This window comes from Branchiostoma lanceolatum, chromosome 6, assembly GCF_035083965.1.
Source record: "Branchiostoma lanceolatum isolate klBraLanc5 chromosome 6, klBraLanc5.hap2, whole genome shotgun sequence".
NCBI classification, from domain to species: domain Eukaryota; kingdom Metazoa; phylum Chordata; class Leptocardii; order Amphioxiformes; family Branchiostomatidae; genus Branchiostoma; species Branchiostoma lanceolatum.
This window is the reverse complement of record NC_089727.1, coordinates 8,451,321-8,471,929: the sequence shown is the minus strand read 5'-3', so window position 1 is coordinate 8,471,929 and position 20,609 is coordinate 8,451,321. Positions and strand designations below refer to the sequence as shown.

The 20,609-nt window shown below is 40.5% G+C and overlaps 3 protein-coding genes across 4 annotated transcripts; all 3 read right to left on the bottom strand.

The window, feature by feature from the left end:
- Window positions 1–1,120: 1,120 nt before the first annotated feature.
- Window positions 1,121–5,556, bottom strand: LOC136437483 (golgin subfamily A member 6-like protein 22). Its single transcript, XM_066432101.1, has 4 exons — window positions 5,345–5,556; window positions 4,609–4,713; window positions 3,070–3,135; window positions 1,121–2,867 (listed from the first exon to the last, which is right to left on the bottom strand). The coding sequence occupies exons 1-4, from the start codon at window positions 5,459–5,461 to the stop codon at window positions 1,164–1,166; spliced, it is 1,992 nt and encodes a 663-aa protein (XP_066288198.1). The 5' UTR covers window positions 5,462–5,556; the 3' UTR covers window positions 1,121–1,163.
- A 1,636-nt stretch (window positions 5,557–7,192) lies between these two features.
- LOC136436402 (phosphoglycerate kinase 1-like) lies at window positions 7,193–16,634 on the bottom strand. 2 transcript variants are annotated; one of them, XM_066430366.1, is made up of 13 exons: window positions 16,453–16,634; window positions 15,231–15,281; window positions 14,570–14,722; window positions 14,323–14,467; window positions 13,690–13,793; window positions 13,202–13,321; window positions 12,777–12,827; window positions 11,637–11,751; window positions 11,300–11,479; window positions 10,679–10,755; window positions 9,934–10,034; window positions 9,162–9,260; window positions 7,193–8,424 (listed from the first exon to the last, which is right to left on the bottom strand). In XM_066430366.1, exons 1-13 carry the CDS (start codon window positions 16,512–16,514, stop codon window positions 8,384–8,386), a joined length of 1,299 nt encoding a protein of 432 aa, XP_066286463.1. In that variant the 5' UTR covers window positions 16,515–16,634; the 3' UTR covers window positions 7,193–8,383. The 2 variants fall into 2 exon arrangements, with proteins under 2 accessions (XP_066286463.1, XP_066286464.1); XM_066430367.1 differs by lacking the exon at window positions 12,777–12,827.
- Window positions 16,635–17,306: 672 nt separating this feature from the next.
- Window positions 17,307–20,153, bottom strand: LOC136436401 (uncharacterized). The gene is made up of 4 exons (XM_066430365.1): window positions 19,265–20,153; window positions 18,734–18,855; window positions 18,392–18,547; window positions 17,307–17,950 (listed from the first exon to the last, which is right to left on the bottom strand). Exons 1-4 carry the CDS (start codon window positions 19,972–19,974, stop codon window positions 17,880–17,882), a joined length of 1,059 nt encoding a protein of 352 aa, XP_066286462.1. The 5' UTR covers window positions 19,975–20,153; the 3' UTR covers window positions 17,307–17,879.
- Between the last annotated feature and the right edge of the window lie 456 nt (window positions 20,154–20,609).

The window sequence follows — 20,609 nt, the reverse complement described above, 5'->3', positions numbered from 1 at the left end:
AATGAGCAGTTCGTTTTGCTACGAACTTATATACCCTCGGTTAGCTCGAGTGCGCTGTTACCCAGGCTAGGTCGATGACGTCATCAGCCGTCGTCTTCAGAAGTAATTTTCTCCCTCTTTATCTAATGAAATGCAGTGATACTGTGAACTTCTGCAGAATGGGACCTCTAGAATGAAGTTAAAAAGTTGCTATTTCAGATAATTTTCTAACGGTTTTTTCTTTGACTAAAATGAATATTTTTGATGTGACAATTCAGCCGGAAATTTGTGTTCAAACGTACTCAAATAGTGCAATTTTAGCTATTCCAATACGAATGCAAATGAGATGCAAATGAGTGAGTAAATGAGATGCGTGACGTCATATTCAGGATTCACAGCGTGCTGTGATGGCGTCGCATATACTTTGTATTAACGAACGCATGCGCAGTGGACGATATTGTGTAGCGGGACGGCCAAAAGGGGTACATTCAAAATAAAAAAAAGGGGACTTAAAGGCAGTAGATACTTTCCCAAATAGGTCTAGACGTATTTGCAAACATCTAGATGACATTAGAAAGGATAATCTTAAGGTACTGGCGAGGAGCCCATAATAAGCGCCACCTACATTCATGCATCCATCATTTCGTGTGAGTAATGAGTTGATTAGACATATATTTGAACATCATCAGTTCTCCCGTAACAACTTATAATCTTTCGTCACACAATTATCTTTCGTTCCAACATCTGCTAGTCGACCCTGTTCGATTTCCTACGACAACTTCAGCCTTTACTTCATCACTCCCATCACACTCCTTTCACACTGAAAACACGGCTTTTGACAGCACTGTGTTCTCAATAATTTTTGTGGGAACGTGTACTAGAGGGCTGTTGTATCTAATGTTCTAGTTAGATCAGTAAGATCTTTCGGTTACAGATAGTCTTTGATGTTGGAAAGACGTGTTATAGATTTAGCCACCAGGAGCTTGTTCTATAAGCCTGTTTTCAGACTTTAAAACAAGATAATTTTCACGTTTACTAAAGATAACACTGCTGGACAAAAAAACAAACGAAGAACCAGAATATATTCCATTCTTTTTAATATAAATATAGTAATATCACATACAGATACAACACACTAATTCTACTCATGTTAACATTTTTTTCATTTATTCTTTTAAACTACTCTATGAATCGACACGGGGTCGACAGCACGAGGCGAAGAGGGAGAATGCCCTTCTCAGCCTCCTGGCCACCCTCTTCCCCCGTGCTTTCCACCCCGTCCTAGGTTTCTTCTCTCCCTCCTTCTCTTCGTTAAGGATTTCTTTATCATAAGGCCTCTCTGATGTCTCCGTCGTCATGGCCTGTTCCATCTCCTCCCGATGGAGACCCAGCTCCTCTACTTCATCCTCAATGTTGGAGTTCTCCTCTTCCTCTAATTCCGATCCACAAGATGAAGTCATCTCTCCTTCAAGCTCTACGCGAGCTTGGAATATAGCGGTAGATGAGAGGAGATGGACAGCATTTTCCAGTTCCTGATCTTGGGAGGATGTGTTCTCCCGGAGCTCCCTGTAGGCGTCCCGAAAGACCGTCCTGCAGAGGAGCTCCACGAACTTCTCCAGCTCCTCCTCGTTCTCTTCCATCTCCTCCTCCTCATCCTTCTCTTCCATCTCCTCCTCCTTCTGTTCCATCTCCTCCTCCTTCTCTTCCATCTCCTCCTCCTTCTCTTCCATCTCCTCATCCTTCTCTTCCATCTCCTCCTCCTTCTCTTCCATCTCCTCATCCTTCTTCTTCGTCTCCTTCTCTTCCATCTCCTCCTCCTTCTCTTCCATCTCCTCATCCTTCTTCTTCGTCTCTTTCTCTTCCATCTCCTCCTCCTTCTCTTCCATCTCCTCCTCCTTCTTCTTCGTCTCCTTCTCTTCCATCTCCTCCTCCTTCTTCTTCGTCTCCTTCTCTTCCATCTCCTCCTCCTTCTCTTCCATCTCCTCATCCTTCTTCTTCGTCTCCTTCTCTTCCATCTCCTCCTCCTTCTCTTCCATCTCCTCATCCTTCTTCTTCGTCTCCTTTTCTTCCATCTCCTCTTCCTTCTCTTTCATCTCCTCATCCTTCTTCGTCTCCTCCTCTTCCATCTCCTCCTCCTTCTCTTCCATCTCCTCCTTCTTCTTCGTCTCCTTCTCTTCCATCTCCTCCTTCTCTTCCATCTCCTCCTTCTCTTCTATCTCCTCCTCCTTCTCTTCCATCTCCTCCTCCTTTTCTTCCGTCTCCACCTCCTCTTCCGTCTCCTCCTCCTTCTCTTCCATCGTCTCCTTCCCTTCTATCGTCTCCTCCTTCTCCTCCTTCTCTTCCATCTCCTTCTTGTCTTCCATCTCCACATCCTCTTCTATCTCCTTCTTCTCTTCCATCTCTTCGTCCTTCTCTTCCATCTCCTCCTCCTTCTCCTCCATCTCCTCCTCCTTATCTTCCATCGTCTCCTCCTTCTCCTCCTTCTCTTCCATCTCCTTCTTGTCTTCCATCTCCTCATCCTCTTCTATCTCCTCCTTCTCTTCCATCTCCTCATCCAACTTCGTCTCATTCTCTTCCATCTCTTCTTCCCTATTTTCCATCTCCTCCTTTCTCTCTTCCATCTCCTCCTCCTTCTTCATCTCCTTGTGTTCCATCTCCTCTTCCTCTTCCATCTCATCCATCTCTTCCATCTCCTTTTTCCTCTCCTCATTCTTCTCTTCCCTCTCCTCCTCTTCCATCTCCATCTCCTTCTTCATCTCCTTCTGTTCTATGTCCTCCTCCTCCTCCTCCTCCTCTTGCTCTTCCATCTCCTCCTCTTTCCCTTCCATCTCCTCCTCTTCCATCTCTCTCCCCTTCTTTTCCCCATACACAGTCGGTGCAGATGCTCCCTGTTTACAACAAGTAAAAAAGACATGATAAGTTTGGCCGCAAAGGAATTCTCTTCAGACATAGAGCAAACAAGAAAACAACAAGACAAACAAGAAAACAAACAAGTAATGTCCACAAGAACACAATTTAGTCAGCGAGTCTTATAAATTCTTACTGGCACATTTGCAAGATGTCTCTTTCTCTTTCTAGATCAGAACTCACCTTGTTTGGTACAGAGCATGGGACGTTCGACCTGTCCACCAGAGTAGGATTACTCGAGGAAGTGTTCTGTAATATACAATAACAGGTTTAGATAAGAAAAATATGAGAGAGGGCGCTCAGCTGCTAAAACGCTGTGGAAGTGTTTCTATATGTCCTTTACTATATATCATAATAAGATTTACTTCGATACAAGAAAGTAAAAAAAAGTAGGTATAGGATTTACATTACATCTACATCTGCCATCACAGAAGAAGTACATTAGCTACAACAATGTATCTTTAGCATGTAAAACTTCTCTATTCTTCATACACGGTTGATGTCAATGTACGTAAGCTAGCCCTTTCTTTGCCATGTGCTACAGTCAATAAGAACACGTTTGATGAAATCAGCACCAAGGACAGATGCCGGACTGTACAGCATATGGGCGGTGTTACTTTACTTTGCTTATTATTTTACACACATTACAGAATACTAACTAATTGACTACAGATTAGATTTGTAAGCAAATACATCATGTGCTACAGTCAATAAGAACTCGCGTGGTCAAATCAGCACCAAGGACAGATACCGGACTGTACAGCATATGAGCGGTGTTCCTTTCTGTGTGATTTTTTTCTCTCATTAAAAAAACAAACAAACAACTAACTAATTGATTACGTATGCGATTTGTATGCAAAAACGTCATGTGCTACAGTCAATAAGAACTCGTGTGGTCAAATCAGCACCAAGGACAGATACCGGACTGTACAGCATATGAGTGGTGTTACTTTCTGTGTGATTTTTTCTCTCATTAAAAAAACAAACAACTAACTAATTGACTACGTATGAGATTTGTATGCAAAAACGTCATGTACTACTGTCAATAAGAACTCGTGTGGTCAAATCAGCACCAAGGACAGATACCGGACTGTACAGCATATGAGTGGTGTTACTTTCTGTGTGATTTTTTCTCTCATTAAAAAAACAAACAAACAAACAACTAACTAATTGACTACGTATGAGATTTGTATGCAAAAACGTCATGTGCTACTGTCAATAAGAACTCGTATGGTCAAATCAGCACCAAGGACAGATACCGGACTGTACAGCATATGAGCGGTGTTACTTTCTGTGTGATTTTTTTCTCTCAATGAAAAAAAAACAACTAACTAATTGACTACGTATGAGATTTGTATGCAAAAACGTTATGTGCTACAGTCAATAAGAACTCGTATGGTCAAATCAGCACCAAGGACAGATACCGGACTGTACAGCATATGAGTGGTGTTACTTTCTGTGTGATTTTTTCTCTCATTAAAAAAACAAACAACTAACTAATTGACTACGTATGAGATTTGTATGCAAAAACGTCATGTGCTACTGTCAATAAGAACTCGTGTGGTCAAATCAGCACCAAGGACAGATACCGGACTGTGCAGCATATGGGCGGTGTTACTTTATTGTATGATTTTTCTCTCATCAAAAATTGACTATGGATGAGATGCGTTTAGTCTAAAATGTTCCAGTGAAGAAGGGAAAATATTAGCGAGGGTGACGTACCTTCTCCTGCGGTTGCGACAGCGGTTCCTGACGGGTCACCACGTCACCCTCCGAGATCGAAATGGGAACGGGTGCAGCTGCTACAGTCTGACGCTTGGATGGCGCCTGGGGTAGAATAAAGACATATGTATGATATTAATAATAACCATTATTGTACATTCATCCCCTATCACGGGCTAAGTACAGTCATATGGATACAAAATACATGGTAACGATCACATGATGACACTGACAGGACTTTTAATACTAATCTAAAACAATGGATCTATAACTACTATAATTCATAGGTTCGGCTTCTTCCCGTCACTTTGTGATGTTGGAAATATAAGTTGAGTTTGATTTGTTTAATATTAATATATCCTGGAGGAAGGAGACTTACAAATACTTGAATGAAGAAAGTGGTTTTATGTTCGCGGTTTTCGAGATGAACTACTGTTTCAAACGCGAACTCAAAACCACCGAGAACACTCTTTTTCCTTTCCTGCCGCGAAATTAAATCCCCGCGAACATTTCTGCATTTACAGTACTAGGAATACGTGCTTTACGTAAGCTAGTGGAACAGCGGCAGCAATGTAATGCGTTCTAGAACATCAGTCGTGAAGTTATAAACGTAAACAGGTTTGGAACACCTGTATCGAAGTCGTTGAAACTTATTGATCCTATTCCAGCTTAAGTTCAGAACATTTGCGGACGACATTCGTGTAAAACTTCATCTTGCAACCACTAGATGACTCACCTTAGGGAGTTGAATGCCCCGTTCTTGGAGAAGGCGCTCCCGCAGTCTGATTTTCCGTACACTCTCGTTCAGCTCGACAAAGTCGAGCCTGTATGCATTTTCTTGGCTGGAAGCCATTGCTCGATGAAGATATCGATAGTTCGTGGAAACAAAATAAAGTCACAAATACAGGGTCGCTGTGAAAGCAGCAAAATTTTTTCGCGTCTGCTCTAGAAGTAAGCAAGCAGTGAAATGAGCAGTTCGACGGACTTTTATACCCTCGGTTAGCTCGAGTGCACTGTGACCTAGGCTGGTCGATGACGTCACCAGCCGTCGTTTTTAGAAGTACTTTTCTCCCTCTTTATCGAATGAAATGCAGTGATACTGTGACTTTATGTAGAATTTGACCTCTGGAATCGTTTTCAATCCTTGTTACACTATGTTGTGGTCGTACAACTTGTAATTTCTCCCATTTTGTGACCAGTGCACTCTGCTCTAAGCAGCTCTGAGCAAGATGTACTGGTCACGTGACCGGGGCACAACGAACCGTGGACTATTCCATGACGAAATTGGGAAGGAGTGTGTTTTTTAGGTGACACGTCATAAACATCATTAGACGTCATAAACATCATTAGACGTCATAAACATATGACGTCATAAACATGATACATTTGTTATGGTTATTTGGGAAGGACGTGTCACATCATGGTCGTCAGTTGCATGAAAACGAGCTAACGATGCCGTTTATTTACCATATATCCTAGATTTATGTTTGACGATATATCTAGAAGGGTAGGTGTTTACTTGTTTTCGCCATAGGTGCACGAAATTAGGTACAACTGTACTCTGATGCATTTATCTAGATCGTGATGACTTTCGCTGTTTAACTGGGTATCTGAATTCAAATATACTGAAAATCAACATGGAATGAGCCCCAACTAAACTCTACCGATGAACACCACACAAAGAGTTGTGGCAGTGGATAAACAAGCAGATTATGAAGTATATTCTGAAGATTCAGAACACACGCGGTATTAAGGAATTGGAACCGTGGTTAGCAAGCGAATTCTTTTGAGCCAGCGGTCACTACGGAGGTTGGTACTCAGGCTATATACTGTAGGTGTTTGGCCCAGCACCCATATGTCCTGGGTTCGATTGCTGTTATGTTGTGCCCCTGGGAAAGGCACTTTACACAACGTTCCTCCCTCCACCCAGGTGTAAAAATGGGTACCTGACTTCGGTTGGAGAGGCAAAGGACAGTGGAAGGAGAGGATGCATAGGCCTTCCAATATATACAGTAAATACATTTTAAGTCTGCATGGTTTTGATTTTGCGGTAGGGAGAAAAAAAATTGAGTGTTCATGGTGGTTTTAAGTTTGCATTTGAGACAATAGAAGACGTGACAAAAGGGTAGGAGGCCAAAAAAATTTGCGGTGGTTTTAACTTCGCATTGAAGAGCTTACTCTGAAAACCGCAAACATAAAACAGCTGCGATCATTTCTGCATTTTAAGTACCCTGCCCCAGAAACAGTGGATGATAACCCACTGTCCCTACTGCCTCAAAAAATAAACGCTATGGGACCTTAATCCATGTGTGAAGATGGCAGCAGATTTGATAGTTCACTATCTACCTTTTCCTCGCCATCCCCTTTCTTAACTCCAGTCTTATCCTAGCTACAGCCTCTACCAGGCTCCAGAGGTGGCTGGAAAGAGCAGAATTTGGCTGGAAAGAGCAGAATTTGGCTGGAAAGAGCAGAATTTGGCCAAATAGGCAGATAACATGCCACAGGAGTTTAGCCAGCAGAAACCTATTTTGTAACACAACAATAAACAGTCTGTTCCACATACAATTCAATTGTCTCCACCATAGACAGCGTACAACAACACTTTTAATGTATGTGTTTATAAACACACAACTCCCAAGTAAAGCATTTCACCAATATGAAATATGTTCTCTCAGATATAGAACAATACTTATAGCTAAGCTATATAAATATCTGTTGTTTCACAGAAATCGGTGCTTTAAACATGTATGGCTAAGCCTTCATTTGCATTTATACATTTAGCATTGAAAATCATCAATATGATACCTTTAGATATCTTTGCTTTTCAACAGTTCCTTACATGGTAAATTTCATCACTACCAATCTTTTACGCGACTTTTGCAAATAGACAGGTCCAAAAGCCCTGCCCACCTCTGTCAAGGTGTAAAAATACAAATTAAGAACTTGAAAATGCAAGTTTTTCACAGACATGCACCAGCTTTGTCATTGGTCAAATTGCTAAATTGCCATGCCATCATTGGTTGAACTGCTACCGGTAATTGTGATGGACAGTCAAGATCAGTCTATTCTCACACAGCTAGATCCAAATTTACTTCCAAAAGTCAATTGCCAAAATTGTTACAAGACTTTGAAAACATGGTACACCTACATTGTATGATATATATCTGAAAAAGTACAGTCATTTTTTACAGGGGTTTCTCAGTTCCACTGTTCCCCTTGGCCACAAATACTAAGAGGTGCAAATGTGCATTGTTAAGGCCTAGGAAAATCAATGTTTTGTTTCCAATTTCATGATCAGTCCTGATAAAAATCAGGGTCAGTATAAGTATGGATTTTTTTTCTTAGATTTCAGCCCCCAAAAAACAAAATGATCCAACAAAATATACACTAATACAGTTTAACAATATTGTAAAACTGAAATTCATTGAAACATTGGTATTTCAACATCAGATCTTAATCATAAAGATATACAATGTCGAAGCAGAATTTTCTATTGCAACAGATATGAGAACATGTTGGAAAATTAATCCTACGAGATTTTCATCACTCAGAAGTCAGATCGAAAATTTTTATGTCCTTTGCCATGAGTCCATCACCCAAAAAGTCTAGGGTTAGCAGGTATTTCTTAGAGTCAGTTGGAAACACACCATTTTGTTCCTAGGCCTTCATGTACTGAACACAAGTGTCGAAAACACAGCACCAATAGAGGCTACCATTTCCCGACTATTTTCAAATGTCCCCTCTACAGTTTGACAGTGGTTCTCCATGCTTCAGTTCAGGCGTCTGAAAGAGCTGCCACACCTGGTAATGTTTTACCTGAAAAACACACAGGAACAAAAAAATTAGTTGTTTTGTGGCAACCACAACTTGTGTTTTAGAATCTATTGGCTTTCAAAAAAAAGAAAAAGAATATACCATTTAAACAAACAAATAGACAAGAACAGCCAGTTCAAAGAAGAAATATATGTCTAATCAAAATCTTGTGACTATACAGTATACACTGTCTGTATACTGTATACTAATCTAATATATACTGTACACTAAACCAAACATTTCTTAAAATCTAAGCCATTTTTTCTAGCCAAAGCCTACTCGCAAACTTTCTATATCAATAAAACAGGTAGGAGCTAACAGCCAAGTTGGTGTCCCTATTTGCATTTCAATGGATCATACAGTGTACAAAGCATTTTTGTGTTTTGTCAGCAAGCTTTAATGTCTACTCTAGTATAAGCCCACTGGTAGATTTGAGTACACATGTGCAGTGTCAAAGGTGAAGAAGGCTCCTGGCTTGAAAACAGTTCTCGTCTCGACATTGTCTTTATTTGCATAACAACATCCAGACGGGTTTGTTTATGTCTCAGGGGCCTTCACCTTTGACACTGCACATGCGTACTGGAATCTACGAGTGGTCTTATTCTTTGAGCTATTTAGCAGTAGTCAAGAGATGTCCAAAAATGCTTGAGCTATGATTCACTGAAATGCTAACAGAAACACCAACATGGCGAAAGACACCGTAATGAGATTAAAAGATGACTACAATTTTCAGTACTGACCTTCCAGAAGCTCCAGACTAGCCCCACCCCCGGTGCTGACATGGCTGACTTTGTCCTCCGTGCCAAACTTGGCACAGCAAGTCGCTGTGTCTCCTCCCCCTGGAAGAAAAAAACATTTATATCATGTTGTTAGCTGAAATAGTCCAAATCTCTTGGTGCTAGGGCTGTGTACCTAAAAAATGTTCAGGTACAAGTTTACAGTGGTTTAGGTGCAGGTACAGGTGTAGTGGTTTAGGTACAGGTGCAGTGGTTTAGGTACAGGTACAGTGGTTTAGGTACTGGTCAGGACAGGTACAGTGGTTAAGTTACAGTAGTGATTTACGTACAGCAGTTTAGGTACATCTACGGTGGTTTAGGTACATGTGCAGTGATTTAGGTACAGGTACAGTGGTTTAGGTACAGGTCAGGACAGGTACAGTGGTTAAGTTACAGTAGTGATTTAAGTACAGTGGTTTAGATACATCTACGGTGGTTTAGGTACAAGTTAAGTGGTTTAGGTACAGGTGCAGTGGTTTATGTACAAGTCAGGACATGTACAATGGTCTAGTTACAGTAGTGATTTAGGTACAGTGGTTTAAGTACAGGTTCAGATCACAATATAAAATCAATGTACTAGTACACAGCCCTATTGGTGTTTGAATTCATGATCTTCATTGCTATTTTAGACAAGACACCGACAAATCAAAAGCTTATTTCACACTGATCAAAAACGGTGATATATATCATAACCATGTTACAAAAACAGTAGGTAATGTTTTGGTGCAACATGTACCGATGATAGTGACAGCTCCCTTCTGTGTAACAGCCACAACATCGTCCATCATTCCCTTAGTGCCCGCAGCAAACTTCTCAAACTCAAACACACCAACTGGCCTGGAAAATACAACAAGAATACATGAGAAGTGCCTCCTCCCAGAGGCCTTGCCAAAAAACATTCATCTCAATCATTATGAGCTACAGTATCATACACCATGAAAAGGCTTATATTAAGCATATAGCATTTCATTTTTTTTCATTTTATTGTCAGAGATTGATATGCTTTTTTTCATTAAGAGGTTTAGGATGGAATCAAGAAAACTTGCTCAGAGTAATGTGAAATATGGGACAGAAGCGATACTATGTTAGGGGCTTAAAGCATATTTTAGATATTTTTTTTTGTAACTTGAGTTTGCCAATCCTAAATGAAAGATTTGTTTGTGGGGCTTGCCAAATTTTTGAGGTTCAAACAAGGCATGCTACTGAATACTGTGGGCTTGGAACTGCCAAACTTTGTCTACATCTATGTCTTTCAAAATACTATCTTCGACAACAGTTGAAAGAAAAAAAGACACCCCGTCTACAGTGATGTACAATACATGTTTTTTTTTAAATTTTTATATCTGATATGTCTTAACATTGGTGTAAGACAAATCTGTCCGGATATGCAGCTTGTACTCTTCAGTACAAACCTGGTGTGTTACACCATGAGGCCATTTACAGGGTATGCAATGCAAACAATCAAACAAAAAATTCCTTACCCATTCCAAACAATGGTGTTAGATCGAAGTATCACCTCCTTAAACTTTCTCGCACTTTCTGGGCCGCAGTCCAATCCCTATAAAACAGAGACAAATTCTATATGTTTCCTTATAGAATGAAAACATCTTAGACATGCATGGCTTAGAGCCTAAGAAATAGAAAATCTTTGGTTTTACAGCAGTGCAATGAAATGGTGTATGTCAAAAATCCACCATACATTTGTTTCAATGCACTTCTCTGGCAACATTTGGAAAAGCATGAGCTTATCATTAGCATTTTCAATGCTTCTATTCCAAAGTTCATATCGTATAGCTTTAGATGAAGCTAATAAGATTCCTAGAACATCATCAATACAGTACAATTGTAAATACCAAGAAGCAAATTTTGCTTCCGTTGAAGCAATCAATCGATTTGGCAGTGGGGACCCTTAGCTGTGAAAGTAATTATTGCACGTCTGCAGTGCTGCTGCAGTACTGACAGTGATTAATAGGGGGCGCTTTTGATGCTTGCAACTGAAGCTAACTGCCCCCTATAAAGTAAGCATCTTTAACCATTCCCCAGTGCTCATTTGTCAGATTTCTGCGTATCACAAATGACGAAACGACCACACGCCCCCTTACCATCCATCCGTCCGGTATCCCAGACTCCACGGTGGCCGTGCCAGTCGCTGCGTTCTCCGAGAAAGCGTCCGCGGTGACAAAGTCCACCGGGAAGTGGATTGCAACCCCATTCTTTTTCGCCTTCTCCATCAATTGGTCGACAATCTTGGCCCCATCATCGTCAAAGAGTGACGACCCAATCTGAAAGAAAGAGGAAAAAAGTTTAAAATCCTTCTCAAACAATCTCTATTTCTATATAATTTTTTAGTCCTTGAACCACAGTGACACAGTGCAAGCACTAGACTACATATCATATATAGCAGTTAAGAATTAAGAAAGAGGGGACAGCATACTCTACCTTCATCCCGTTCATGACCTTGAGGAAGGTGAAGGCCATGCCTCCCACGATGATGAGGTCGTTGACCTTGTCCAGCATGTTCTCAATCAGGGGAATCTTGTCCTTGATTTTAGCACTGTGTGTGGTATGACAAGATATAAATTGTTTTCACATTTATTCATACCTACACCAGACAAGTTTCAGTCTTGCACCATTCTAATGGGAAAGTAGATTTTATGAAGTATGGATCAAACTGGAAAGATCTATAAACCATTCCAATTCTTTATGTAGCATTTTCACATTGATTCTAACAACCAATACATACAGAACGAACATAATGTAATTGCATTTAAGTTCGCATGGTTTTTATTTCTCGCTAAGGCTAAAATGGAGTGTTTGCGGTGGGTTTAAGTACACAGCAGCGCTATAGTTACATACCACTACAGTATTGGACAAAAATGTTTGTGGTGGCTTTAAGTTCGCGGTGAAACGTTTGACGCAAAAACCGCAAACGCTAATCTGCATTTACAGTATGTTGGAGTAGAGATTGCAAGATAGGAGAATCGTCGAAGATATTGCAATTGGAGTGTCTGTCGACAGATATTGCCATCAGGATGTTAGGAATGTGTTCAGTTGGGCTCCCATTTATGCAGTGTAGATCCACAGTTTAAATTCAATCCATTGACTTGAAGCGACATGAATCGAAGTTGAAATGTTCTGTTCTTTAAGCAAATATCCACATTCAGAAAAATGTATAGACTCCGATCAGGATCCCTCTAGTGGTAGAATAGTTCATTGTACTGGCAGAGATCCTGACCTTGATCAAAAAAACCTAAAGAAAATCTTATCTAGAACTTTAAGCGTATTACTGGAAAAACAGTGTTGCAGTACATGTAGCAGTAATGCCGGCATGATTAACCACCACCACATCATTGTCTGTTGTCATTTTCTTTTAAACCATAGTGTTCAAAGCAATAGTAATTGTACAAATTTGTAGGTTGTGAAGCCAAAATCCATTAGCAGAAGAGAGAATGTATCAGTTGGAAGGATCATCTTTGATTGCAAAGCAGCTGCATGCATAAAACAGCAAAAGTAATTGATGAAAAGTCTTTTCAAGCAAGAGGAACAAGTATCATATTGTGTTGGTGGTCATTCATTTACCTGGCTGTACTGCACACAGGCCCAAAAATAGCCTTGCCTTCAGGAAATGACCTGGAAGTATGATGCTAATTATGTAAAATATATAATGTTTCATACGAACAAGGTAGTGATCAATCATATGTACAATTTCGATTACCATTTTCATTGCAGGTGGTAATACATGTATATACTACCAAGGCAATCAGACATGGCAGACTTCATCCCTTACTAACACTCATTTTTGAGCACTCCAGTCCCACAGACAATTAGGCTAGCTCCTGAAGCTTTGCCAAAAAATAGCAGCAATGAGCATGTATGGCAATGCTGTATTATGTCCCCCTCCTAAAAGTATTGTTTTAGCTCTCTCATTGGTTGAACTGTTAATTGCCATGCTATTATTGGTTGAACTGCTAATTGTGATGGACAGCTAGTCTATCAAGCCTTACCCTCCAAGGATAGCCAGGAATGGCCTGTTGGGGTTCTGTAGAGCCTTGTTAAAGTAGTCCAGCTCTTTCTTCAGAAGGAAACCTGACGCTCTCTGGGTGTGGTTCACACCAACCATGGAACTGTGGACAGAAAACATCACATCAAAGTATGTCTAGACGTTAGAAATTGCCCCTCCTTTGGTGAAATAAAAACCACCGTGAAAGTAACAGTTACTGTATGTATTTACAGTACTGTAAATGCCTTTGAGTTTGTGTGGTTTTTATTTCACGCTAAGGCGAAAATGGAGTGTTCGCGGTGGTGTTAAGTTTGCGTCAGCGAAATAGTCACATGCTGCTACAGTATTGGACAAAAATGTTTGTGGTGGTTTTAAGTTTGCGGTGAAACGGTGGTCGCAAAAACCGCGAACATAAAAACACCGCAAACATTTCTGCATTTACAGTCTTTGCGGGTGAAACTAGTGGGATGGTGCCATTGTCCAATGGCCTACCTGTGGGCTCTGTGGGCCGTTCCAAAGGCATCGTTGACGTACACATCGCCCAGGTTGGTCAGAGATGTTCGGAAGGCAGTCACGTCATCTGGCTTTGCCTTCACCTGGAATCAGCACACAGCAACATTATTTAACTAGTCATAGTATACATGACTTGCAGCAAGAATAGACCAATCCTGATCTGATTATCAATCATAAACAGCAGCGCAATTTCTGATGCAAAAGACTGAACCTGACTGTCCATCACCATTAACCGTTCAACCAATGATAGCATAGCAATCAACAGTTCAACTAATGTTTATTCATTTATCTATTCATTCATTTATTAAGATATGCTACATTGGTGGAAGAATTGAAATAACAGGTGAATATCACCTTTTCATTCAAGATGTCAAACTGGACCAGACTGTAAGGTCTGATCCACTCACACCAGGAAGGACCCCTACTCTTTTCGATAAGTGTGATGGGTTCTTTCATGTGCTTGAGGTGTGGCTCTCCACAAACATGGGTTTATCGCATTTTCATGTTTTTATTTTGCATTTCTAGATTTTTATTCCATCTTTCAATGCACATTCTGTAAGTACCAGTACATTGAAAAGACGACCATATAAGAATGATATAAAAAGCCCTTACCTTGTTCCCTCCCTCATCCACTCCTTTCCCCTCCTCTTCGATATGGAAGCGTAGGTTCTCCAGGAGGATGACAGACCCAGGGGCGGGGTCAGCACAGGCCGCCTCCACCTCCCCACCCACACAGTCATTCAGAAACGTAACATCCCTAAAAAGATCAGGTGTTTAATAAATATTGTTTTAATTTTCCTATTCAGCTAACTTGCATTGTATTATCATTACAAAATTAACACAAACTGAACCTCCTTACCTCCCCAACAGTTTCTTGAGTTCCTCAGCCACGGGCGCGAGAGAGAACTTGTCCTGCCGTCTGCCGTCGGGGCGACCCAGGTGACTCATCAGTACCACAGACTTGGCTCCTTGGTCAAGGGCATACTTAATACTGGGGACAGCTGCCACGATTCTAACATAGATAAAAAGGGATGTTTTTTTATCAGAATATAGATATTCGCTAATTGTAAAAGTACTGAAGTTGAATAAAACCTCCATTACCATGCATTAATCCGCCAGGTCACATAAATCTGCCACTTTGAAAAACAGTGGGTTTAAGAGATCTCTAGTGCAGCACCCCCAAGGTATGCACAGTTCAGATATAAAGGAGTGCAGTAGTACATGTATCTGTTTTGATGTATCTTTTCAGAGCTGCGGAATTATGTACCATGGTGGAATTATGTCTATGTTACATACTTTACTATCAGGGCAAAAACATGGTTAAGCAAAACAAAGTTAATGTTTTCAATGTTATGTTTCCAGTTATTAATCACTAGTAGTAGTACAGTCTTTAAACAAAAGGCTTGACAATTACTTTTTCTTAGCCTTATTAATATATATATTTTAATAACTTAAACACATTGAAAACTTAATACAATTACCTTGCCTTCTTGTAGTTGTACACTTAAGTATGGACTTACCTCTGGGTGTTAGTGATATCCTTTCCCTTCATGGGGACATTGAAATCCACCCTGTAATGGAAAGATAGAAATTTTACCACATCATTTCGCAAGACAAGTAATTGAAGTATATAAAGAGGCTCAAGCTTGAACTTGCATATCCTAATTTGTACTTTTCAGATAAATCACTGGGGACAAATAGAAATATGACAGCAATGACTTTGACGTTGTTACTATTTGCACATCATGTCATGTTTAAATTTCACAATTGCATAAGAGATGGCAGACTTTGTACCCTCTGACAGTATGCATCCTCTAACAGAATATACAAAAACTGTAGTACAGAAACATACACAGAGACAAGTAGACTGGCACACAGACAGACATTCTTACAGACATACCAAAAAACACCTCAATCCCTTAGGGGGAGGTAATCATATTTCAAATTTATTGCGTTTTTTTTTATCGGAGACCCTGTTGTCAATAGTAGTTCGCTTATAAAGTAGTGCGACACAGAACTTTCAAGAGATTGTTCTGCACATATCAGCAAGGCATAAACTGTGGTGAATGGTAGAGGAACACGTCAGATTTAATACTGTATGACTATGAGTTGCTTTGGTCGGCCAGCGTAAATTTGCTCCTGGATACCGTTTACAGCCAACTGCATGTATGATGACCTCTGCTGGAGGTTATATAAAAGTAGCTTTTCAATGGGAATGAGTGGACAAACATAAGCTTATTTTCACATTGCAGATTGTCCCCTGAAGTCAAACATGTTCGATTTATGTAAATTTCCTTGTGCACCCTGCTAAAAACTTTGAGGTGTCGAACCTTCTTTATAATACTTTCTTCTTCCTTTTGAGGCAGCGGCCTTTGAGTTCCTTAACCCTCACTTAAGGTAAAATACTGTTGCATAGCCTGTACAATGTACGTGGTGTACGTGCGAGCATGGCTGATCCAGAGGTCAATGACCCTTATACACAATGACCACTAAACTAAAGTATGAAGCTATATCCAATGACAGGCATATACCAGACATAGCACTGCGTTCTTTGACACTTCTGAACGTTACAATCATTTCACCCCATCGTTTGATCAACACAGGAATGCACAATGCCTAAGTTATACACATAATATTAATAGCAAATACAACATGATGTTGTGGTGCCGGTTGTAGTGGGATGGGCGGGGCTATAAAAAGGGGGAGGGGGGCGCACGGTATCTTCCGATGCGACGACCTTACCTCATGAGGACTCTCTTCCCCTTGACGTCGACCTTATCGATACTGAGCTTGGTCAGCGACATGTTGATGCAGGTGTTACAGCTGTGCTGTAGGAATGAGCTGGGAGAGAAGGTCTGGCGAGCAGCTGCAGCTGTGCACGAGTGGTACGGGAAAAGAGGGTCACCTGCGCAGACGGGATGCGCAGTGGGGGACAGGTGCACCGGGACAGACCATTGAAAAATGGGGACCGAGCTTAGTCTTCGCAAAAACATTCAATGTCCTTCATACCACGAGCCCTAAGACTTACGGTAACGACTCTCAATAGCCCGCGCATAGAATATCTAACACCTCAGTTTAAGCCAGAGACTGTAACTAAGAACTTTCTGTCGATTCTGCGGAACGTTTACCTTATATACACTGAGATTCCCCCCAGACTAACCACTTGAAACGAATACTTATAACTTTTTATTCTATAACGTTATGATTACGTTTTCATAACTATCATATCGTCGTAGTACTAGTACCACGCCTAGAGTGATTATAAACTTGTTGCGTACTACAGAGTGATTTTAGATTCGTAGCTGTTTTGATGATTACAGTTAATGAATAATGTTTATTTATTACAAGGAGGTTAAAATCCTATTTTAACCTCCTTGTTTATTACATATATAAGTGTTCCACTGACAGTGTGTAAATGAGCATGCAATTCAGCCGTCAGGCTGCCATATGCTTCTTTGTGCAATAAACCAATACTACATACTACTTAGTGCTACTTATAAGGACTTTGCTATTACAGTTTCACTGATTACGTATGTAGTTTAATCGGCAATATTCACTTAAAAACGAAATAATTGATCATGACTCCACACATGTGACACGTTACATATAAGTGTTATCTTTATTTCAAACTATTTTGATAACTTTTCTCATATCTCAGAACTTTGAGAACGGTTACATTTCTGGAAATACCAGGACAATCCTTTCAGAATCATGAAAAGTATTTCATAAAGCCGTTATGCGGCAACAAGAAAAACATTTGCGATACGTTCTTTTTGTGATTTTTTTTCTCTCATATCTTATAGATATAAGAATGGTTATAGACAGTGGAAAGAACTTGTGTTTCAGAATTTTGAAAAGTATAAAGTCGATATGCGGCCAATAATTCAACTACCGTTTGAAACCAACAAGAAAAACTTTTTTTATGATTTTTTAAATAAATTTTTTGTTCTGATATCCCAAAATGCGTCTTTCACGCAAATCGGCAAAGGTTTCCCTGTCCTTTATCACTTTCCTCATACATGTATGAAAGTTAAATTACTATTTACAGGAACCATTTACAAAAGAATCTCAAGAATGGCTAATAATTGCGATAACACGATATTCGATTCTTTTGACAACTCAAATATAAATATTATTTCATAAGCAAAACTAATCGGGCTCTCTTGGTCTCAACCAACAAGACACTTCGCATCCTCAGTTTCGTGCCCTGATGACGTCACCTTATGGCTCTCCGTCATGTCTGTATCAAAACGGTAACATGGGCAAATTAGATTAGCCCTACCATATTAAATCAAAAGAGCAGAAATATCATTTTCATAAACTTAAGAAAATGATTGGTAAATCAAACTTTTTTGATAGTGAGCGCGAAACGTATGATTGTTTTGTTCATTTATATGTATCATCTGTATTCATTCAATATTTCATATACATAGTCATAATGTTCGAGTTGAAATTAGCTATGCTTTATGTCATGGATACTCCATTCCATAGTTTCAACCTACCATTACATCTTCCATAGATAAACCATTTACCAATGTCAAGTATTGTTTCGATTTTTTCGCTCACTTCCCGTTGCATACCCTTTTCCATGTTCCTTTAATCAGAAATGTCAGTTAATTGAAGGGTTTGATTTAATTATAATTTCTACCAATCATGTGTGTTTATATCTATGACGTCTCACCCTTTGCCCCCTCCTCGTCCTGCTCCTGATCCAAGTCCACCACCTGACACCTGTCGCTCTTTTCTGTGACGTCACTCACTGCGCTTACCCAGGATTCCTTGGACGCGTCCTTTGTGACAGGAAGAGACTTTGGGTCCGCTGCATCTTCCGCCATGCCTGAGTTATCAAGAAAGAAAAAACAGAATTTCATTTTGGCCACATCAAATAAATTTAACTGTATAGAATTAAAATCAACATGACATTCTTTTCATACATACCAGCACTGCCTATTAAAGACTGTAGGATAATCGTTTGCACAGACATACCTGACATAACGTCCGTCAAGTTCTAGTTAAAACTCACCTGGTAGAGACGTTTTTGTGCTCAGGTTCACGGAAGTGTTAGAAGGCTTCTTCAGCTCAGCAGCGTTCACAGGCTTTCTTACTCTCTCGGCGTAACTTGTCTTCACAAAAAGGTGGGCTTCCCTGTCAGATGAAGAATGTTGCAAAATATCAGTTGGTTCAACATATGGATGATTTATTATAATGAAAGCATTAAGTCAGCGCTTGGAAACTTGTTGCTTATTTCTTGGAACGTCAAAGAGACTATGTGAAAACTATGTGATGTTCTAGAACATCAACGTTACAGTTAATCATTCCTCTCCAACGTACTTTCTAAAATTATCCTACAATTGCAAACACGTCAATACACGGCGCACTGAAAATTTTGATAAAAGAAACTCAACAGGTAACATACGTCTGTTTCATGGTCTGGTTAAAACATCATTTTCTCAAATCATCAGTCATATGCTTCCATCGAGAATGAAGTCAGACAGAAATAAAGCCTGTGTGTTATACCCTTTGTTTGTAGGAAGAATTAGGACTTTGGGCTCACCTATTTCTCCTGATATTTGTAGACAGTTCCGGTCCGACCACGCCAGTCTTGGATAGTTTGAACTTCTGGTACCGGAATCCTATCAGGATCTTGTCTTCTGTGAAGAACGCCCCCAGGCGATCGTCCACCGTCACCTCAACTTTCAGACTGCTGGCGTAGAAGGCCTCCGTCACGACGTACACAGCCTTGGCTTTTCTCAAGTCGTCGTTGTTGTTCATTTGAAGACGCAGGTCACCCTTCTTGAGAGTCAGGTGGACCACCTCCTTGACGACGCTGTCCACCTTGACGTAGAACCTCTTCCTCTCGCCATCGTGCTCGTTCCCGATCGTGTGGGTCCACGGAAAGCCCGAGGGAGGAGCCTCCCAGTTCTGGTCGGCCTTGGGGGTGAGGATCGTCCGCAGGTTAGCCGGCGCGCTCACGCTCATGTCTTGGACGGTGCCGATCGCCCGGAGAGTTGTGTGACGGTGGGCGGCCTTGGCGGTCAGCGACTGGGGATCTTTCACCAGGATGGTGCCGAGGTCGAAGCAAGCCGAGTCTTCGGGGCAGGACACCGGGACGACATCTGAGCCCAACAGCCGTTTGATGACCAGCTCTCCGCCCAGCTTCCATCCAAGGTTCGGGTCCGCACCGAGCAACTTCTTACACATCTTCTTGGGCATCTCCTTGCGAGAACTGGCCCATGAAGACACTTTCTTTACAGATTTCGTCATGTTTTGTGAGTGATTCTTCACAAGACAGCTTGACACTATGTTCCCAGTCGCAAGCCGTACTAAGATCCTAACACGGTCGCTATAGCTATGCTCTAGAACTGTAACGTCAGAATAGCGTCAAAATAATTAGAACAACTTTATATATATATGACACTACAAACCTAAACGAACGTTCGTAAGGCGTTCTACAACTCCCTATACACAAAGGTAAATACACTGATTTTAAGGTGGTAACTAAAAGGTATAGAAATGTATCACTATATGGAGTTTAACCACCGTTTACACTACAGTTTCTCAACATTCTCATCTTTTTTTTGCTATTTGCCTAATGTAAGGATTGATATATTTTAGTTAATATAAGAAACTAGAGTTCCACGACCTCATACCTTCGCCATATGATTTTAACCTTTATGACTGACATATCAGGGGTGTTTGTCATCAATTATAAATCATACCAGTTGATCTTCTTCACCCAAAAAACAAAAGTATGAGCGTAACAAAGAAGGTTATGCTAACAAAGTAACATTTATCATGAATTATGCAAATGGGGTCCTTATTACCATAATTTGATTCAACAATGTTCACATTCACATAACTTCCAAATGACACAAGTATGAAATTGCCATCCTTTACCT